The sequence below is a fragment of the Athene noctua genome, chromosome 10, assembly GCF_965140245.1.
Source record: "Athene noctua chromosome 10, bAthNoc1.hap1.1, whole genome shotgun sequence".
Taxonomy (NCBI): Eukaryota; Metazoa; Chordata; class Aves; order Strigiformes; family Strigidae; genus Athene; species Athene noctua.
The window spans coordinates 7,102,200-7,120,998 of record NC_134046.1 but is presented as its reverse complement, the minus strand read 5'-3'; the positions used below and the strand labels follow the sequence as shown (position 1 = coordinate 7,120,998).

Here is an 18,799-nt window from a genome sequence, read left to right as displayed (position 1 = left end):
TTGGCCCAGAACATTTAAAAATAATCCCGAGGCTCACCTTTTATTTGCCTCTTTTTCAGAGCTCTTTTTTTTATCCGAAGGTGCTAAGTTACTGTTAGAATGCTGAGAAATGGTTTTGTCTTCTGCTTTCCAAACGCTGTTTGTATTGGGTTTACACAAATGTCTGTGGTCATTTCTCTTCCACTGCTTGTGTTAATGAGTAAACACAACATCATCTACACCTCTTATCCCTGGTGATGCTGGTGTGTGAGCATGCACCTTACCAGCAGGCAGGCAGGGCCTCTCCACTTACTTCTTTGGTGTTGGCCACAGAGAGAACTAAAAATCTTACACTGGGAACTTGGAATCCTCCCACTGTTCAGTAAATCCTGAATTCAGTCCCCACCAAAGATGCTCAAACCACAGAGACAGAGGAGGAGCATGTGTGGTAATTAGATACGAGAAATGGGAGTAGGACAAGCTGTAGTGTTGACTTGTGCCTCTGCTGCGTGTCGTCTTTGTAGATGATCTGCCTCAGTGTCTCTCACTTGAACCAGGGATGGCATTGCTTGTCTGTTCCTGGGGATCGCTCTGGAAGTCAGTTAATAAATATAAGGTTCTGGGGAGTGTCACTTGGAGTGCAGGAGTGGGCTGCTCTGTGTGGAGATGAATGTTGTTTAAATGTGTTATGTATTTAACATCATTAGTGCCTCAAGGACAACCCTGCAGTCCCTTTTTTTCCCTTCTATCCATGCTGGGAGGGAGGGAGGAATGTGACTAACATGAAAGGGCTGTGAGCTTTCCAGCCTTCTCTCCGTGCGGGACTCACAGCAGGCTTGTGTTGGTTTTGTTTCCCTGCAGCCACATAAACAGTGACAGCTTCCTCTGCGATTGCCAGCTGAAATGGTTGCCCCAGTGGTTAGTTGAGAAAGAGCTGCAATCCTTTGTGGTGGCCACCTGCGCCCATCCTGAGTCACTAAAAAGCAAGAGCATTTTTGCCATCCTGCCAGAAAGTTTTGTGTGTGGTAAGTCTTGCCTGTGAGTTTTGAGGTTGTATGAAGGGTAGGAGTCACTTGGGAAACATTTTCTTTGACTACTAGCATGTTATTATGAGAGGGTTTCTGTTTTGTTTTGTTATTCAATGGGATCAAAGGAAGCCTAAGCCTGCTTTTTAAAAATTTGTCATTGGCTACAATTTATTTCCCACCAAAACCACACAGTGCATTGCTTGCATCTAGTGTATTTCTTACGGGGCTCCCTGAGTATTAAATCAAAAGGGACTAATGCTTGTTCCAGTTCCAGATGGAGCTGCACAGACACTTCCCCAGTCCTCTTGGTTTGATACTACCAAGACTGCAGCTATAATTTTTTTTCACTCTGCAGTGTTCAGACCATCTTCTGTGGCTTTGTGTTCCTCACACACTACTTCTTCCTCTTGGAAATTACAAAGGGTTAAAAAAAAGAGCAGAGGAGAATCTCTCCATCACAGCTCCTTTTTTTTGAGCCAGCGTTACACATGAACCAACCGACAGCTAACCGTTGCATTATAATCTTTCCCTTTTTTCTCCTCTGGTTGTTGTTTCTTTTAAACAGCACCTACTGCTGTTCTCCCACCCGAACACTGCAGTTGACTGCACCTGAGCTGTGGTTGCAAAGCAGCTTTAGTTAATACCCAGCACATGCAAACATCTACTGCCTCTCTCATAAAGAAAAGAAATGTAAATGATCAGAGGAGGCCAAAATGATGCTACTCCTGCATCCAGCTTTCGGGTAAACCACTTTTGCCTGGTTTGGTGAGGCAAACCCTGTGCTGTGGAGCCAACCAGTGTGGATCCTGGGTGGAGCTGCCCGTGGCTGTTTGAAAGAAAAATGAGCTTTTGAAAACACCATGTAACTAAGCTGAATGCATGACTTGCATTGAACACAGAGCAAAAGCTTTGTTCCAGCTGCTGTCCCATGTCCCTCTTGATCCCAGAGTGGTAGGGCTCTGCCTAGGTGGCCTCCGAGCGAGTCTGGGAGGCTTGCTGTGTTCATCTGGAAGAAGAGCTCATGAAGGCTCCATCCCCACAGCAACATCACAAAGCAAAGACAGCTTTGCTTCTCCTGTGCCTGCCAAGTCCTCCAGGCACTAGTATTCCTGGTTCCAGAGGCCTGGCTGTTTAATTAAACCTTAGTCAAATATTAAATTACACCATTTGTAGAAATCTAATAAATGAATCTGCTTGGAACCTTGCTAAAACCAACAATCTTCAGGGCAGAGAGAGTGTGCAAAGCTTTCCACACCAGATGGGTGACAGGCAAATACAGCTGCTTCTGCTTTGACAGTACGTGCTGCCGTCACCTTGCTCGGCAGCATTTATCCCTCGAGGTGGCATTTGAAGCCCTTTAAGTGTCCTCCTGCTCTCCCCTCCTCTTTCATGCTAACTCAGGCCTGGAGGTGAAGGTTTAAGTTCAGCATTGCTCTTCACGCATGGGTTGTACAAGGAAGGATATTTTCTTCAGACCATAGTGTCTTTCTGAGGTTCAGCTACACTGGCAAAGAGAGCTGGGCATCTTGTAGGTATTTGAGGTCACTAAGTTGCCATCTCTGTGCACTGGTTACAGAAGGAACCAGAGGAATGGGAGCCCTAGTTTAGACCAGCCACTCAGTGGAGTTGTGGGTGGCACATTGCACGGTAGAGCCAGTCTGGAGTACTTTACAAGAACAAGTGACTTTCCTGGTGTCAACAGCAGTGGATATCAAAGCAGATGTGCAATAATGTCTTTCTCTTACATCTCAGTTCATCTCTCTGCTTGCTCCGGTCTTTCCTCACAGTCCAGAGCTAACTACGCCTCTTGTTTTCTCTCAGATGATTTCCCCAAGCCACAGATCATCATCCAGCCTGAGACAACAGTGGCTGTCCTTGGGAAGGACATCCGTTTCACTTGCTCGGCAGCCAGCAGTAGCAGCTCCCCCATGATGTTTGCGTGGAAGAAAGACAACGAGATGCTGTACAATGCTGAGATTGAGAACTTTGCCCACGTGCGGGCAAAGGACGGCGAGGTGATGGAGTACACCACCATTCTGCACCTCCGGCACGTCACCTTCGCCCACGAAGGGCGTTACCAGTGTATCATCACCAACCACTTTGGCTCTACCTACTCCAACAAGGCCCGGCTCACTGTTAATGGTGAGTAGGAAGCTGCTTTCTTACTCCTTTCCTCGGCCTGAGCTGGTAGAATTCTCTGGGACCCAGTCTTGGTAGGCAGTTACTCCTGAGGGTCCATTCCTGATGGTGAGGAGCTCTTAACCTCTTCACAGCAGCTGCCTGCACCTCAGTGGATGCTGAGAAATGCTGTGTGAAGAGCACTCGCCAGGCTTGTGATGGCTGCCATCCAGCCAAGCACTTCAGCATGTTGTTAACGGTTTTAGCTGCCTCTCTTTGACTGTTCCAGTAGAGTCTGCCTGATGACATGGGCAGATGAAAATGAAAATACAAAAGGATACAAAGAAGAGGGGCTGTAGTGATTGAAAGTTCTCTGTAGGAGAGGTAACAGGGTTTCTTTCCAGGTTAATCACAGAAGAAAATTAGCTTTGATCCCAGCTCTGATGACCCTGAGTGGGGGGTTCTTGGGCACTGCAGACCTGTATGTGCTACAGAAACACAGGGGTAGTCCCCAGCAGTTGAGAGCTATCAGGCAAAACCAGCTTGCCAACCTCTTGCCTCTGGGTAATTATTATAGTAATCTCCTGCCTAGGAAGGAAAACAGAACTGCCCAGGAGATGGTGTTTTCCCCACAGAATTGCTCATCCCTTTGTCTTGTTTTTTTCCTTCGTCAGTGTTGCCCTCGTTTATCAAAACTCCCCGCAACGTCACCAGCCGAACGGGGGCGACAGCACGGCTGGAGTGTGCAGCTGAAGGACACCCCACCCCACAAATTGCCTGGCAGAAAGATGGGGGCACGGACTTCCCTGCGGCCCGAGAGCGCCGCATGCACGTCATGCCCGACGACGACGTCTTCTTCATTACGAATGTGAAGGTAGAAGACACGGGTGTCTACAGCTGCACGGCACAGAACTCTGCGGGGTCTGTGCTTGCAAATGCCAACCTGACTGTACTAGGTAAGACACGTTAGTGCCCTGAGACACAGAATCACAGAATCATTCAGGTTGGAAAAGACCCTCGAGATCATCGAGTCCAACCCTCAGCCCTACTCTACAAAGTTCTCCCCTACCCCACTCTGGAAGTGGGAACTGGAAGAAGGGATGGCAGTTCCAGCTCCTCAGCAGCTGCAGATATAGTAGAGGGACAAAGAGGCAGTGCTCTGCATTAGTCTCGTTTCATTATTTCACACTGTAGTTAACTAATGAAAAATGCCCTGCTCTTTAAGATAAGGAGCCGTTTAAGTCACATTTCCTCTTGTGCCAAGGAAGCCCCTCCAACCACTCTATTTACTGTCTGGGAAAATTACCTCAAAAGGAAATAGCACTTCATCTCTCTTGCCCTGTGAAGTAATTCACGTGTGTCAGCCATTGCCCCCTTGTCCTCGGGGCTTTCTTTGTTGGGAAGACAGACACCAACTGGTTATGGGAAGGGCTTGGTTGTGATTGTTAGATCTGTTGTGGTTTGTGGCTGCCACGCTCCAGGGCACATGGCTGTGTAGAGCACTGGCTGTCTTATTTGTCTGCAGGAACATCCGTTACGTTCAGTAGCTAGAATAAACCTGTTATGCTGTCCCCAAGAATTAATTTCTGTGTTTATTCTCCTGCAGAGACACCATCTTTGATTCACCCGCTGGAAGACCACGTCGTGTCTGTAGGTGAGACTGTGGCTCTTCAGTGCAAAGCCACCGGGAGCCCATCTCCTCACATCACCTGGCTGAAAGGTGACCAGCCCCTGATCGTCACAGAAAGGCATCACTTCACCTCGGGCAACCAGCTGCTGATCGTTAGGAACGTTGTCTTGGAGGATGCTGGGAAATACACCTGTGAAATGTCCAACATCGTGGGGACAGAGCGCGCGCACAGCCACGTGAGCATCTTGCAGTCTCTCAGCTGTAGGAAGGACCGTACCACCGTGGGGATCATCACCATTGCCGTGGTGTGTAGCATCGTGCTGACATCTCTGGTCTGGGTCTGCATCATCTACCAAACCAGGAAGAAGAGTGAAGAATACAGCGTCACCAACACAGGTAGCTCTGGCCTCCTGCTGAGGCTTCCCCTCACCTTTTGTGCTCTCTGGCTTCCCACTGAGGCCGAGTCGGTAGCCACACAATCACCCTGGAAAAGCAGTTGGCTTATCTCGGTGGTTCTCCTGGCACACAGAGCTGGAGCCAGCTTTCACCTGCTGCTGAAGCATGTTCAGAGCTGCATTTCTCCCCTTGGCTTGCTCTTCAGAAAGGTCTTTTCCTATTGGCAGTAGTTCTAGCCATTGCTTTTGCTACTTTGATTCTTCCATGACCATAAATGATAACCATCCATCTTGAGATGGTCTGGATTATGTCCATGATGTTGGGAACCTGTCTTCTCAAGAATCTGTATTTTCAAAGACTTTGTATTCAAGACTTGAAAAATTAAGACATAGAAGCTGCTATCCCTTTTTCTGTGTTGCCTTTAAGAGCTGTCATAGCCCAGCTGATGAGGGGTATCCCTCACTTTTTAGGGGAAGTAGTGTTTATTGCTTTCTCCTGATATTCAGAAGGGATAATTTGGTGCTGAAATAAGTGTTTCAGTGAGAATAAACTTTCCTGCCCTCAACGTTATGCAGCTTCTGAACAAAGTACTGGAAGAACCAGCCTAAGACTTCCTCACCCTGCTGGGATTTGCAGCCTTCCTGTATTACGCTCAGCTTTAGATATAGTACAACATAGGAGTTTAAAGACACGGGCTAGGGAGGGAGTCTTGGATACTCTACAATCAGTGTGATGTGTCAGTAGGGTTTTCTTTTTCTCCTTTTTCTCAGTCCTGAAAATCCGGGGCTTCATGCCTGCTGTAACGTGAGTTTCACTTGGCTTTGTGTGACAAGGGAAACTGAAATTATCTGATATAAAATGGAGAAAGCCAAGGATAGCTATAACAGGTTGAGACTTACTTGCCTGCTTAAGTGAATTGAAGACCCTGTTCTCCAGAAAGTCTTTTACACTCATGGCTTTGGAAGACAGAGGACTTGAGTCAAATGTGTTACTCTGAATTTCAGGGGAAAAGGCAGTATTTGTTCTGAAGAGTCAGTTCCACCTCCACCTACCTTGTACTGACCATGCCAACTGCAGAGTGGCTTTATCAGCACTCCATCTCACAGCTTTAAGCTTTGAAAAATCAGGAGTGGGGCTTCTGAGGAGGGGGTGGAAGTTCAGGAGTTAGGCACTTCAGTTTCCATTGCATCTACAGAGAATACCAGTTACTGATCTGGTCCCAAATCCTTCTTGAAAATATGATTTTTACATGCCTTTGAAAACCGAAGCCTTTATAACTTGCTAGGAACTGACATTTCTCTGCTCCCATTGTTCTAGATGAGACTATTGTGCCTCCTGACGTGCCAAGCTACTTGTCCTCCCAAGGGACTCTTTCTGACCGGCAGGAAGTGGTCGTCAGAGTCGATACCCAACAGCCGAACGGGCACATCGACAGCAACGGTGAGAACCCCTTTAATTATTTTTCCTCTAGTGCTCCATCTGAACTTGATGTGAGGAGGTAGAAATCACAGTGCAAAATACTTCTGGGCTTGTTATGGGTTATCTGAAAGATCTTCATAATGTAATTCTCCAGCTACTGCATTTATGCAGGACAAGGATCTGTCTCTCACTTCACAAAGCTATCCTCTCCCAGTAATAACAGTGTTCGTACAAGCAGACTGCTTCAGAAACTGCTCAGTCAGGCCCCAAGGACTATTTTTTTGCTAATTTTGGATTGGGTTTTTGGCACCAGAGTTACACATAGTTAAGCTCTACTAGAAAATACATTAGCATTGCCTGTCCCTGCCTTCAGGCTTCGAAATTAAATGTTGGGGTTTTACAGTATTTAAACACGGCACATTAGGAAGGAAAAGTTAAGCGTTCTGAACTAAGATTCTCCTAAGATTGTACAGCATTTACTCTGTTAAACATTAGTTTAAAATTATCTATTATCTCTTAATGTTTTCTCCCTTTCGCAGTTTTTACACGAGAAATAAGACTAACAGGTCATTTAACTGTGAGCAGATGGTTGTAGTCTTTAGCCAGATGGTTTGTTTGTTACAGGTATGTGTCAGACTGATGCTGGAAGGTGTCCAGATGTTGAAGCTCCCACTGTAGGTTGTAGACAGCCAAAGCTGTGTATTGGCTATAATAAAGACACTTGGAAAACTGAAGAGATGGCTGATGGAATGCTTGTTCCAGATAAGACAGGTACAAAACCCATTAATCTGGAAAGGTATTTTGTGTTTGTACAGATCAGAAAGCCCTCTAAGTCAGACAGCATTAAGACAAGAAATTGTTACCTTAAAAAAAAAAAAAAAAGAAAGGCCCAGAATGATTCTCAGGTGTGAGCAGAGTAAATTTACTTTCTCCTGCTTGCTTTGATCCTCTATCAAGCTCGGATAGTTTGAATTGGAGGAGCTGTCAGAAAGATGCAGACTAAAGCTCGTGATGGCCATTCCTTGCGGCCGGCTGATCGCTGTTTTGATTTGAGCTATTTCTAAAATGTTGGGAGCACTTTCAAACTCGAGGGTGTTGAAATTTTTCGTTCTCTTTAAAGGGGCTGCAAACTTATTGATTTTCAAAATTTAAAGGTTGTTTTGGGCACTACACCTGCCTCTGCCCTTTGCTGATTTCTTGGCTGTTACAGTCCTACTTTTCTATTTTTAGGATGTGTTTTCTGTCCTCATGCTGTATTGTAACATCCACAGAAAAACTGCCAGTGAAACAAATTTTCTCTCCAGGAGAAACTGTAAAGTTTTATGATGGAAAGTTGTGAAGTGCACTAAGGAAATTAACTTTCAGTGTTTAGAAACTCTTTCCTACTTGAATTCTGCTTACCTGTTACTACCACTAACAGATATAACCGATCTTGAGATAACAATATGAGCTGACAGTGACCCTTGTAAAGCAGCAGCAAAAAAAATAAGAAAGGTAACCTGGTATTTTAAAGCAAATACAGGAAAGTTGCACTTTTTATTTCTACCCTGTCTAGAAAGTCTGGGAAAAGAAATAAATACAGAGTTTATTTAAAAAAAAAAAAAAAGTTGTAACTTCTTTGGAGTAAAATAAACCCAACCCGTTGAACTTACTAATTGGAAATAGCTTTAGTGACAGCTACAGAGTTCCGAAAAACGCAGGTGTTTGCTAGCCCTGTATAGAACTAAGAAATGTCCGTGTTATTTAGTGAGAGATTCCCACACTGCCGAGGGACGGATGAACTAAACAGAGCTGCCTTTTCCTTCCGCGAGTTGTGTGCTTCAGTGCTGACAACTTCCAGCTGGTTAATCTTCACCCGTTGGCGTTTTCCCTTCCTCCCTCACAGGCTACGGCCTGCCAGTTGTGTGCACGGACTGCAGCGGCAGCACGGACAGCATGAACGTCCACATTTACCCCAAGGAGCTGGAGTACTACTCCGAGAGCCTTAAGACTATGGATAATACCTACCCAAGCGTGCTGAGCAGCAAGGAACAAAATAGGAAGAGGGGTGCAGGCACCAGCCTTCTTCATCCTCAGCCCTGCAACGGGATTGCCAGCGGCAAGAGGATGGAAACAGACGGGACCCTCTACCCCAGCAACCACGACAGAATAAGGCCTGTGAGCACGACCAGCCCGCTGCTTGCAGACAGACAGGGTACGTGGTTCCTTGCGGGGTCCTTCCCTCCCCAGATGCAATAGGATACCCTCCGGGTTATCGCAGAGCCTCGTTTTTTCTCCCACCAGCTTTTTTAACTGGCTCACGGGCGTAGATGACGGTGGCAGGGTTGGTGGCAGGCTGAGCATCGACTAACCACGCTGCTGCTTTGGGTTTTTTGCAGGCTCTTCCCCAGCAGTAGCAAAGCCTTCAGAGCTTAACGACCTTAATTTGGTGAGAGCTTCGCCAGCAGGAGGGTCATTAAAACAACTGAACGTGCTTCCTGAAATGTCCCCAACACTACTGGATTTGCAGGGCGAGGCAGAGGTGAAACAGGCTCTCCTGTCCAACGGCCACGCACCCAAGTCCTGCGACTCCATTCATGAGCTGAAGCCACCGAACAGATCGCTGGACTGAGAGGACAGACTGCCATGTGCAAAGTAACAAACACACTATTATTTTTTTTTTTCAATTTTTTTGCACAGAGTATATAGGCTACTTACTTCTACCTCAAATCTCAAACTGATGACCTGTCAAAGGCAAACAACTGAGGTATGAGAAACAAGCTTGTATGGGGAACAAACTCCTGTTCGAGCGTCATCTGTCTGTACATAGTTTAAAACTTCCCTGAGAAGTATGAAGCGTTCAAAAGTTGACTTGCATATGAAGCACATAAATGCAAGGGATTATTGTGTAAAGAGAAAAGTATTTGATACAACTGTACATAAGAGTTTTCATATATAAATATATATATATAAAAAAATATATATATATCTTTTACAGAGGCTATTTTAATCTTTAGTGCATGGAAAACTGAGTGAAATTTTACAATTTTGGCAATATTGTTTTCAGTATCAGGTTGCTGTTAAAACTTTGTGAGAGAAATAATTCTGGTGCCTTAAATGCATAAGCAGAACTTTAAAAAGCCAGACTGTTTCAAAGGGATTGTCCTCTTTTCAGTGGAAGTTCCTTTAAATCAAGTATCAATTGGGTTACTTAGCACAAATTTCCTTTCCCTTTGAAACTTATTGCACTTAACACGTTTAAAGAGAGATCTTCAACTGTTTCAGATGAAGTTATGGGACAAAAATAAAACACGCAGTAGGAAATTACATAGCAACCTGATTTTTTTTTCCTGTTGGTGGAAGAACTTAAATTCCATTGCTTTTCAAAACTGCATAAAAATTAGTATTTGAACTGTGTGATACGTTAGTGGACCACACAAGAGGCACTGAATAATTCAGCAACGGTGCAGAGCCCCAGAACATCCAGACAGCAAGGCCGTGGCGATTCCTGAGCAGTCGTTACCAAAATCTGGTGCAGTAAATGCTGGGATGGTTCACTCCCGTCCCAGCAGAAGGCGTTACCTGCCCACAGAGGCTGTTCCAGCACTGATCACCTGCAGAAGCTTCCCCTCTCCCCCGGATGCAGCTTTCCCTGTGTGTGAGGTGCATGTGAGCATACACAGCCCGGCCCCGTTTCGAAGGAATAACCCCTGCCACTGTAATGCGTTTTCACACCCCCAAAAAACCCCACGTCTGTGCTGGAGGGGGGTTTGAAACCATAGAGCTGTTTGTTTTGACAACAAAACTAAAATCACACTCCTAAGCTGACAGCTGTACTGTTAATTCGTCTGGTACTCCTTGTATTCCTGCAACACAATATTGTGCTTTCTTGTTGAACACCATTACCCCCGTCTGCAGACTGAAAATATCTGCCTCAAGTGAATTATGCTGCCTCGTGTAGCTCTGCAGAAATACACTCATTTAGAAGGGAAACTCTGTATTTATGGTTGAAAGTACTCTCTTAAGTGGAAATGTCCCAAGTATTTTTAAATATGTGGTCTTTTAAGTTCATCCATGAATGGGGGGAAAAAGAAATACCCACATTGGTCAAACAGGTCTTTGTCACTTCTAACTTCACTATGATGCTTTTTATTTATAGAAAGGCTGCTTTCTGTTGGTGTTGGTACCTGTGGATGGAGGACTCCCTTCCAGTTACTTGTAATTTGAGTTCTGCTAACATAAGGTTGCTAACTCTGGTGATGACTACTTTGGGGGAAGGTTTATTAGGGGGTTTTGTTACTTTTTTCCTTAGGAGCACCTCAAATGCCAGTTCCACTGAAGCCGAGTCTGGTGGAAATCCACCTTTGCTAGTACTGTGCCTCAAAACAAGCAGCAGAGATAAGGGCAGAAACGTTCAATTTTCTGTTCAGATCCATCCCCTGGGGCTCTGCGGGGGTTTCACGGAGCTGTTCTGTGCTGCCCTGCACCAGGATGGACAGTGCTGGTGTTGTTACAGGCTGGTCCTGCCCAGCTGTACCTTGAGGAGCTGAGTTTCCCCGCAGCCTGGCCGCTGAACCTGACCTTGGTGAAGCAAGGCACCATTCAGGCTGGTCCCTGTCTGTATCAGCTCCTCACTTTGACACTTTTGCACTTTGAGACAGGTGGCTAATTATGGTGAGTGCCAAGTTTATTCAAAGCAAAGGAAATGGATGTTAGAAAATTATAAACCGAGCTTAGTTTTCCCTTTACTGCAGGGGAAATTACGCTTCAGAACCGACTCACGAGGTGAGAACAGTGGAACTGGGGACACGGGGAAGATGGGAATGATTTAATTGACTCACTTTGGCAGAAACGTCATCACCACTGCAGATACAAAGCATATTTGCCACATTAACATTTGAAAATAATGTTTCTGAATAAAGTTAACTGCCTAACGTTATGACTTCCACTAAATATGTGAATTTGCTGCTTCTAAGAGGCAATGTGAAAGAGGAAGTATTACTTTTGTGTACAAAGTTATTTATTTATTAGAAAATTTGGTACAATGTTGTACATTGAAAAACATGTAAGATATTGAAGTGTCTAACAAATGGCATTGAAGTGTCTTTAATAAAGGTTCATTTATAATATTACAGCTGTTTTGTTGAGAGTGAGCTTTTGGGAGTTTCAGTTGAAAATTAAATAAAATTCTAATCCATTCCTATACTTCTTTTTCTGTCTTTCTCTGACGAAAACACAGACTGCCAAAATACCCGCTTGTGAAATTAGACCCGTCAGATCAGCCTGAGACTGCAGATGGGGTGGAATGTGGGGGCTGATTGAAAGATACAATAAAGAACTTGTAAGAAATACACTTCTGATATATCAGCTTGCTGAAGTACCTGGCAAATACCCTTATCTTGGCACTGAAAGCAGAACAGATGGGGTGTGTGCACATGTGTGTGTAAGTATGTAAGAAAAATGGGACCAGCACAGCGCCAGGCTCAGCTGCAGTTGTGAACACCTCCGGCTTTCCCAAACTCCAACCCCACCCTGTATGGAAATTCCAGAGGCAGCTTTGGAGATAAAGCAAGAATTCTTGCTTTTAACTTAAAAAAAATTTCAATCCAGCTTCTGTATCTTTACAAAAAATTTTAAAAAGTATTTCCTCCTCCAAATTATAACTTTGGATATAAAGCAGGTTTTCTGAGACTACTCAGAACTCCTATATGTGTTAAGGGACTGAAAATGTTTTAAAATGGAAAAGAAACAGCGTTTAAGAGGCTGGTGCCTGGTCTGAGATTCAAGCATTGTTATTCCATGTTATCCCAGTAATAGGTTAAAATTAATTTTTCAAATTGTGGTAAACTTGAAATAAAACATTGCTAAAATTCAAGGCAAATAGGCACTAGGGGGAAAACAAACAGATTTTAACGTCTTTTCCTCCTCCTAGTCCCAAAACTAACATTGTGATGTCCAGGAGGCTGAGAGGAGGCAGTGTGTGCAGAACAGCCCTGCCCGCCCCCTTGCTCTCACCCCACATCCCTCTCACCCCTCCCGTCCCCCAACAGCAGGTTGGCTAAAGCACTTCTGCTACTTGTTTGGGTTTTTGGTTTTCTAAACAGAAAACAGTGATGACAAAAACTGATTAGACAAATATTAAGTAAAACCAACAAAAATCCAGCATTTGGACCCAAAGACGAGGAGGCCTGGTTATTTTCAGCTCGAGTAATTAAATGCACCAAGTGCAGTGCTAAGCTGCTCATCATGTTTAAAGAGCTTTAATAGAAAATATAAGTAAGTTTGCTTTTAAGACACAGTTATAAATCTCCCCTCTCCACCCCAAATACCCCTAAATTTGGTTCTGTTATATATAAACATTGTAAAAGAGACAACCTGACAAGTGGCAGGAAGCACTGCTACACCCTGCCACGGGAACGGGCAGAATTAACCAGGCAATACAGGGCTTGGCTGAAATTCCCCATTTTCATTGGAGATTATTTTTAAGAATGATGATGTCCTTTGTTCTGTATATTTTACTTGTTTGCCAATTATTTTCTAAGTTTTGGCCTCAAAGAAGTCTTATTACTATGTCATGGGATGACAGTGTAATAAACCATCCAGCCTTAGTAAGCCTGGCCCATGTTAGCGCCTGAGCAGCGGCCGCCTCAGGCTTCACACTAACCTGGTTCAGTTCAGCATTTGTGGCCCCGGACTCCCCACACAGGTACATCTTCCTAATGAGGAGAACAACCCCAAAGCTCAATTACAGCAACCCCGGGGAGCACATCATCACCCCACAACTAGTTCATTAACTCGGGAGCGCCATCATGCCCTGGAAGGAGCCAGGGCCACCAGGTTGAGGCCGATGGCTCGGTGCCGCCACAGCCACCCAAGCCGGGTTCTCCCACCCCCCACGGAGCCCTTCAGCCCTCCCAGCACCGTGGCTGAGCCCAGGGCACACGTGTGACCTGTGGCCAGTGCCTGCCCCGGCCCCTCAGCCCCCCCATGCTGATGCAGCCCAAGGAGGGACTTGCTGGGGCACGCCAAAGGCAGCAGCTTGGCTCTGCCTGCCCCACTCAACCTTTTCAAGCACTGCTCAGCCAAGTTGCTGTTGTAAACTCTGAGCCCCACCACCCCAGACCCTGTTGAGAAGTTTAAGTTCCATAAGGCCTTTGCACCCAGCTCGTCCCTGCACCATTTTGGCCGCTACAGCTGCCGTTTCCTCACAGAGGTTTGCTCTGCCTGCCAGCAGCCCCCTGCGAGCCCTCGGGATCCATCCGTACAGCGGCAGGAGGACTCGCACCTTCTCCCTGCCCTGGCCTCCCTCCTGGGCTCCAGCGTTTCCAACCTCCTGCTCCTTCAGCTGCTGAGGGAGGAAGACCAAAAGAAGGCAGAGCTGCATGTCTTTGCCCAAGCACAGCTGTAAAATAATACAAGCTTGTGCTTTTTTTTTTTTTTTTTTTTTTTAACTGGAGAAATGTGAGTCTAATTAATAAAGCTGCACTGGCTACCACACAGGAATGCTTGCTGAGCACCTGTAGGTATAAACAGGAATATAAACTTCCACAAACACAGCTCAAATCAGGAACAAATGGATTATTGTCTTTTACAAAGAGGTCTCCCAGCCTGGAATACGCTCGGTGCTGTTGGAGGGCAGCAGGCTGTAACTCTATCGGCCCCTTCCCCGATCAGTAAAACCCTCCCCACGTTATGAGGCAGGTGCCACTGAATTATGAAAACTCGCTTTATTTCAGCCTCCCCGCCCAGCCCACGATCTGGAGGTTTGCAAAACATTTCCCCTGCAGGAGTTCTAATAGCGCCTTTCTCAGCCACCGTAATTAGCTGTTTACCCCCCAAACATTACTTTTTTGGCACAACTCTCGCAATGACCTCACTCACTTTCCATGCAGGAAAATTTCATGTTGGGAAATTGGATTATTGGGGGATTTACTTCTCTTTTAAGAGTGAAAGCGTCGCTCAGCCTGCTGAACAGCTGCTGCGGCAGGCGCGGGGCGGCAGGAGGAAGGCAGGCGGACTCCTCCTCCAACTCAGCGGCTTCTCCAGCTCTTCGGTGGCCACCGGCAGCACCGGCCGGGCTGGGTCAGAGCAGCAGCTGGCGAGTCTTCTCGTATGTCCCCAGGAAGATGAAGCCTCCCAGGCTGATGGCCGCCATCCGTGGGACGACACCTGCGAACAAGCTGAAGGCGAAGGGAAGGCAGTTTGGGGCTGCGCGGCTGGCTGCAGGGGCTTGGGGAATCAAAGCCAAGACAAAGTCTCTCTTGCTGTTTCCTTAAATCCCACCCCACTGCTCACTGAAGGAACCCGTCTGGACTTCCCTAACAGAGCACTCACAAGCCTTGTGACTTTTAGCCCCTCTCCCCACTCCTCAGGTGCAGAAGCAGAGCTGCAGGAGGCGATGGGCCACGCTGTGGAGAGGAGCTCAGACACATCTCCACGAAGGGCTGCAGAGAGATGGGGAGCGTCCCATCCTCTGCCACCCCCAGCCAGCCCCAGCAGAGGGATCCCCCCTTCTCCACCAGGAGCTCCCCCACGGCAGAGACAGCCCCGCTCACCACGACGGCTCCTTCCCAGTACCACTCCCCAGGGGCAGCGGGGCGGGAGAAGGGACGGCTTGCGTCCAGCCGCCACGATTTTTAGGTGCCTGATCCTAATAGTTCTTGGAAGTGAACAGGAAACTCGTGCAAAGCCAATTGCTCGACACATCTAAGCTCATAGTTGGTTTAACAACTTCAGGATAGGCCAGTGTATCCTCCCAGAGGATTAGAGGCTTCCTTTGCTGCAAGCAAGGATTAAACATTAGGCTCGAATCTGTCTGGCATCCCCCCGCTGATCTATCGCCTGCACGGCGGGAGCCCTTCGCAGCACACTCTGCCTGAGCTCCGCGGGGATCCTGTCCTCGGCTTTTTCTGAGCGCTGCACGGTCCCCGCGAGGGGCATGTCCGCAGTGGGACAAGGTGTGACTCCTGGTGAGCGCTGCCTGCGCAGGAGACACACACAGGCACCCCCGGGGCTCTCAGGAGCTCTCTGCCCGCGCCCGGCTACTCACGCTGCGCTGGGGAAACCTCTGGCTGCAATAACTCTGGTTTTTGTTGTAATGAGCTTTGCTAAGGAGCCCGGAGCACACAGGCAGATGGAAACATTTTATGGCTTTACTAGACAGCAATTGGGTCTATTACCATAATGACAGCTTTAAAACAGAGTAATTTGTACAAGGCATGTATGGACAGAGCGCTGATAGGGTAAATCCTGCGGTGCAGCATCGCTCTCGGAACACGCACCATCCCTCTCCTGCCGAACTCGGCAGCCTCATTACAGCAGCAGACATTCATTTACAGAACAGCCCACTCAAGACACAGCTATTACACAAACAGGGGCAGATAACTCAGTTACCCAGAACCTGCATCCCTGGCAACCTCTGTTACTAACCATCACTTCCAAGAATGCCGGCCCTGCTCCCCACCAGTTTCCCCTTCCCACCTGCCAGCCGTGCCCAGCCCAACCCACACCTCCCCTGTGGGCTCCCTTCTGCAGGAGGGCAGAGCTGAAAGGCTCTGGGGCTGCCCCAGATCAGGAGAGCTCAGCTCTGCTGCAGGCCTGATCCAAACTGGTCCCCACTGGGCCACACCTGCCCCCATCAGCAGATGAGATAATTTTTTTTTTTATTTTTCCCTGCTGGCCCCATCAGAAACCACTCTGGTGGGCACAGGGCTGCAGTCTGTTTGTATTTGCTATCTTCTTGCACAGATGTCACCTGGAATCCTGACACTCCTCTCTCCCTGTCTGGATTTTCCCTTTTGCTTAAGCAACATTCTCAGTTACTGGTTGGATCCAGCACCACAGGCCTCACCCCTGCTGTCACCCCCTTCACCCACAGCTGCAATACCTGCACAGCATGTCGGCGACTGGCAAAGACCAGACACAGGCTTTCCAGCACAGACACATCCTGCTCTCCGAGCTGTGTGAGGAAGGGCTGGGCAGGAGTCACAAATCCAGGCATCGCATTTAAACCTCAGGGCCAGGCCTGGCTGCAGGTGTTAAACCTGCACCATGTCCCCTCCCCAGCCGTGTGCATGCCCTCCAGGGTGCAGCTCTTCGTTTCAGGGTTCCCAGCCCAGCAATACACCTAGTCCCACGGTCCCAGCAGCCAAGGTGACTTTTTGGACAATAATTCAGCAACCCAAAGCAAATTCTTTCTCAGTAGAGACAGAAATGAAACTGGGGTTGTTTAGTCTGGAGAAGAGGAGGCTGAGGGGAGACCTCATCACCCTCTACAGCTACCTGACAGGAGGGTGCAGAGAGCTGGGGATGAGCCTCTTGAACCAAGTAGCAAGCGACAGGACAAGAAGGAATGGCCTCAAGCTGCACCAGGGAAGGTTTAGACTGGGTATTAGGAAGCATTTCTTTCCAGAAGGGGTTGTTGGGTGTTGGAATGGGCTGCCCAGGGAGGTGGTGGAGTCCCCATCCCTGGAGGGGTTGAAGAGTCACACTGACATAACGCTGAGGGATCTGGTGGAGTTGGGAACGGTCAGTGTGAGGTTAATGGTTGGACTGGATGATCTACAAGGTCTTTTTCAACCTTGATGATTCTGTAACTGGGACCCCTGAAGTTACCCTTTGGAAAAGGCACTGCAGGGCCTGAACACTGCATAGAGGGGCCAATGCTGAAAAAGGCACTGTGTGCTCGGCCACAAAATGTCCGTGTTACACTCCGGACCAAAGAGGTGGCCATGCCAAGAAAAAACACCACTTCTAGCTGATTACACCTTTGCACCAAGCTTACTCCTGCAAGCAGCTTGTGTTTTGCAAAGCAGCAAGCCCTGGGCACGGGGGCTGCTTCCACCACTCACATTGGTCCCTGCCGTGCCACGTCCACCCGACCGGGAAGCTGATCCGAGGAACGGGAATCCTGGGGAAAACCGCCAGCTCTGTCCCCAGCTACACAAGCTGGGACAAGCCATCTCACCAGACTGATCAAATAGCCCTCGTCTTTCTCACCAATGAGTTGTGGAGCTTCATCCGTGGCTTTCAAACGCCACCACCTCCTTGTGAGAACAGCTGTCAGACAAGACCTAAACCTGCTTTCATGCAAATGGCTCATCAACCCCACTGGCAAGAGCGGAAGCACTTGGATCCACTCACCCCATCCCTATCCTACCTCTCGCCGCAGGCCTGGCTCTCCCCGGACAGAAAGGGATGTGAAATTTCTTGGCGTGAAGCAGAGGGATTTACTAGGTGCAGACCAGGAAGTTGAGCCCTGCGCTCTGGTTTTAATAAGGTGGCAATAAGCAATGTGTCTTTCTGCCCTCAGAATTCCTCCTCTTCAAGTACAAGATTTATTAGAGGAGCCATAAATCATTTCATGTTGCAACTGGCCAAAAAAGCCCGACATTTTTATTGTTTTTGATTAATAGATTTATAATTGGCAGCAGGCATGGCAGCCTCTGCATTTATTTTTCCCAAGACTTTCTTCCTTTTCCTTGCAGCTGACACAGCTTGGCCTCCTTTACATGTTACTTTTTCTCCAGATCGCTTATTGTTTTGATTTCAATTGAATTGTGTTCTCTTTGGTCCCAGTCCACGGGTACTATCTTTAGGCAGAGTTTAATTTGGGGTTGTTTAGAAAAAGGCACTGCTGAAACACCCTGAAAAGAACACAAACATATATTTTTATTTTCTGCTGTTGGCTGGGGAAAGGGGGAAGTTTCCCCAGCCAAATCCATGCTTCTTCACACCCTTCAGAGCTCAACTGCCATCAGCAGCAGACGTCGCCTCACTTCTCCCAGTCCTTTTCAAAACATGCCTTAGAGCCTACCAAGCCATCGAGGACCCAAAACTCATCCACTGCCACATCACCTCGTCACCTCAAAGAGCAAACCTGAGACAACCCATCTCTGAGCGCTGCTGGGAGGCACAGCTGGATGTCTTCCTGGAATCGGTGTTCAGGAACTTCCTGCAATTTGTTTTGAATTATTTCCCACATGTGTAGAAAGAGGATTGAACTTTTATTAGTTAGGCGAGCAGAGATCAGATGTTAAGAGAAAACTGTCTCCCGCAAAGCTGCGATGTGCACGCTGCTTCGAGCAACGGTTTACAAATGGTAAAACAGCACCCTGAAAGCATCGGCCACATCAAATGGATTGAGAACCTTTGAGAAATTACTGTGAAAAGCCCCAAGTAAAGCTTCCAAAAAACCCCCCGTTTCTTTTCCAGGCCAAGGGCAGGTGGGGCACAAGCCCTACCAAAGGAA

General features: G+C 47.4%; 2 protein-coding genes across 4 annotated transcripts in view; one reads left to right on the top strand and one right to left on the bottom strand.

The window, feature by feature from the left end:
* The window catches only part of LRIG1 (leucine rich repeats and immunoglobulin like domains 1), a 96,309-nt gene extending 84,626 nt beyond the window's left edge, over window positions 1–11,683 (top strand). Inside the window, 8 exon segments of the mRNA XM_074914738.1 lie at window positions 841–1,004; window positions 2,829–3,149; window positions 3,800–4,081; window positions 4,732–5,151; window positions 6,469–6,591; window positions 7,177–7,341; window positions 8,456–8,764; window positions 8,949–11,683. Of these exon segments, the coding sequence (XP_074770839.1) occupies window positions 841–1,004; window positions 2,829–3,149; window positions 3,800–4,081; window positions 4,732–5,151; window positions 6,469–6,591; window positions 7,177–7,341; window positions 8,456–8,764; window positions 8,949–9,181 (2,017 nt within the window). The 3' untranslated portion in view covers window positions 9,182–11,683.
* Window positions 11,684–11,870: 187 nt separating this feature from the next.
* The window catches only part of SLC25A26 (solute carrier family 25 member 26), a 91,685-nt gene continuing 84,756 nt past the window's right edge, over window positions 11,871–18,799 (bottom strand). The window contains exon 10 of one of the 3 annotated variants that reach the window (XM_074914740.1): window positions 11,871–14,729. In XM_074914740.1, the coding sequence (XP_074770841.1) occupies window positions 14,633–14,729 (97 nt within the window). In that variant the 3' untranslated portion in view covers window positions 11,871–14,632. Of the gene's footprint in view, window positions 14,730–17,106; window positions 18,195–18,799 lie in introns of those variants that run through there. The other 2 variants (XR_012634322.1, XM_074914741.1) reach the window with 2 other exon arrangements.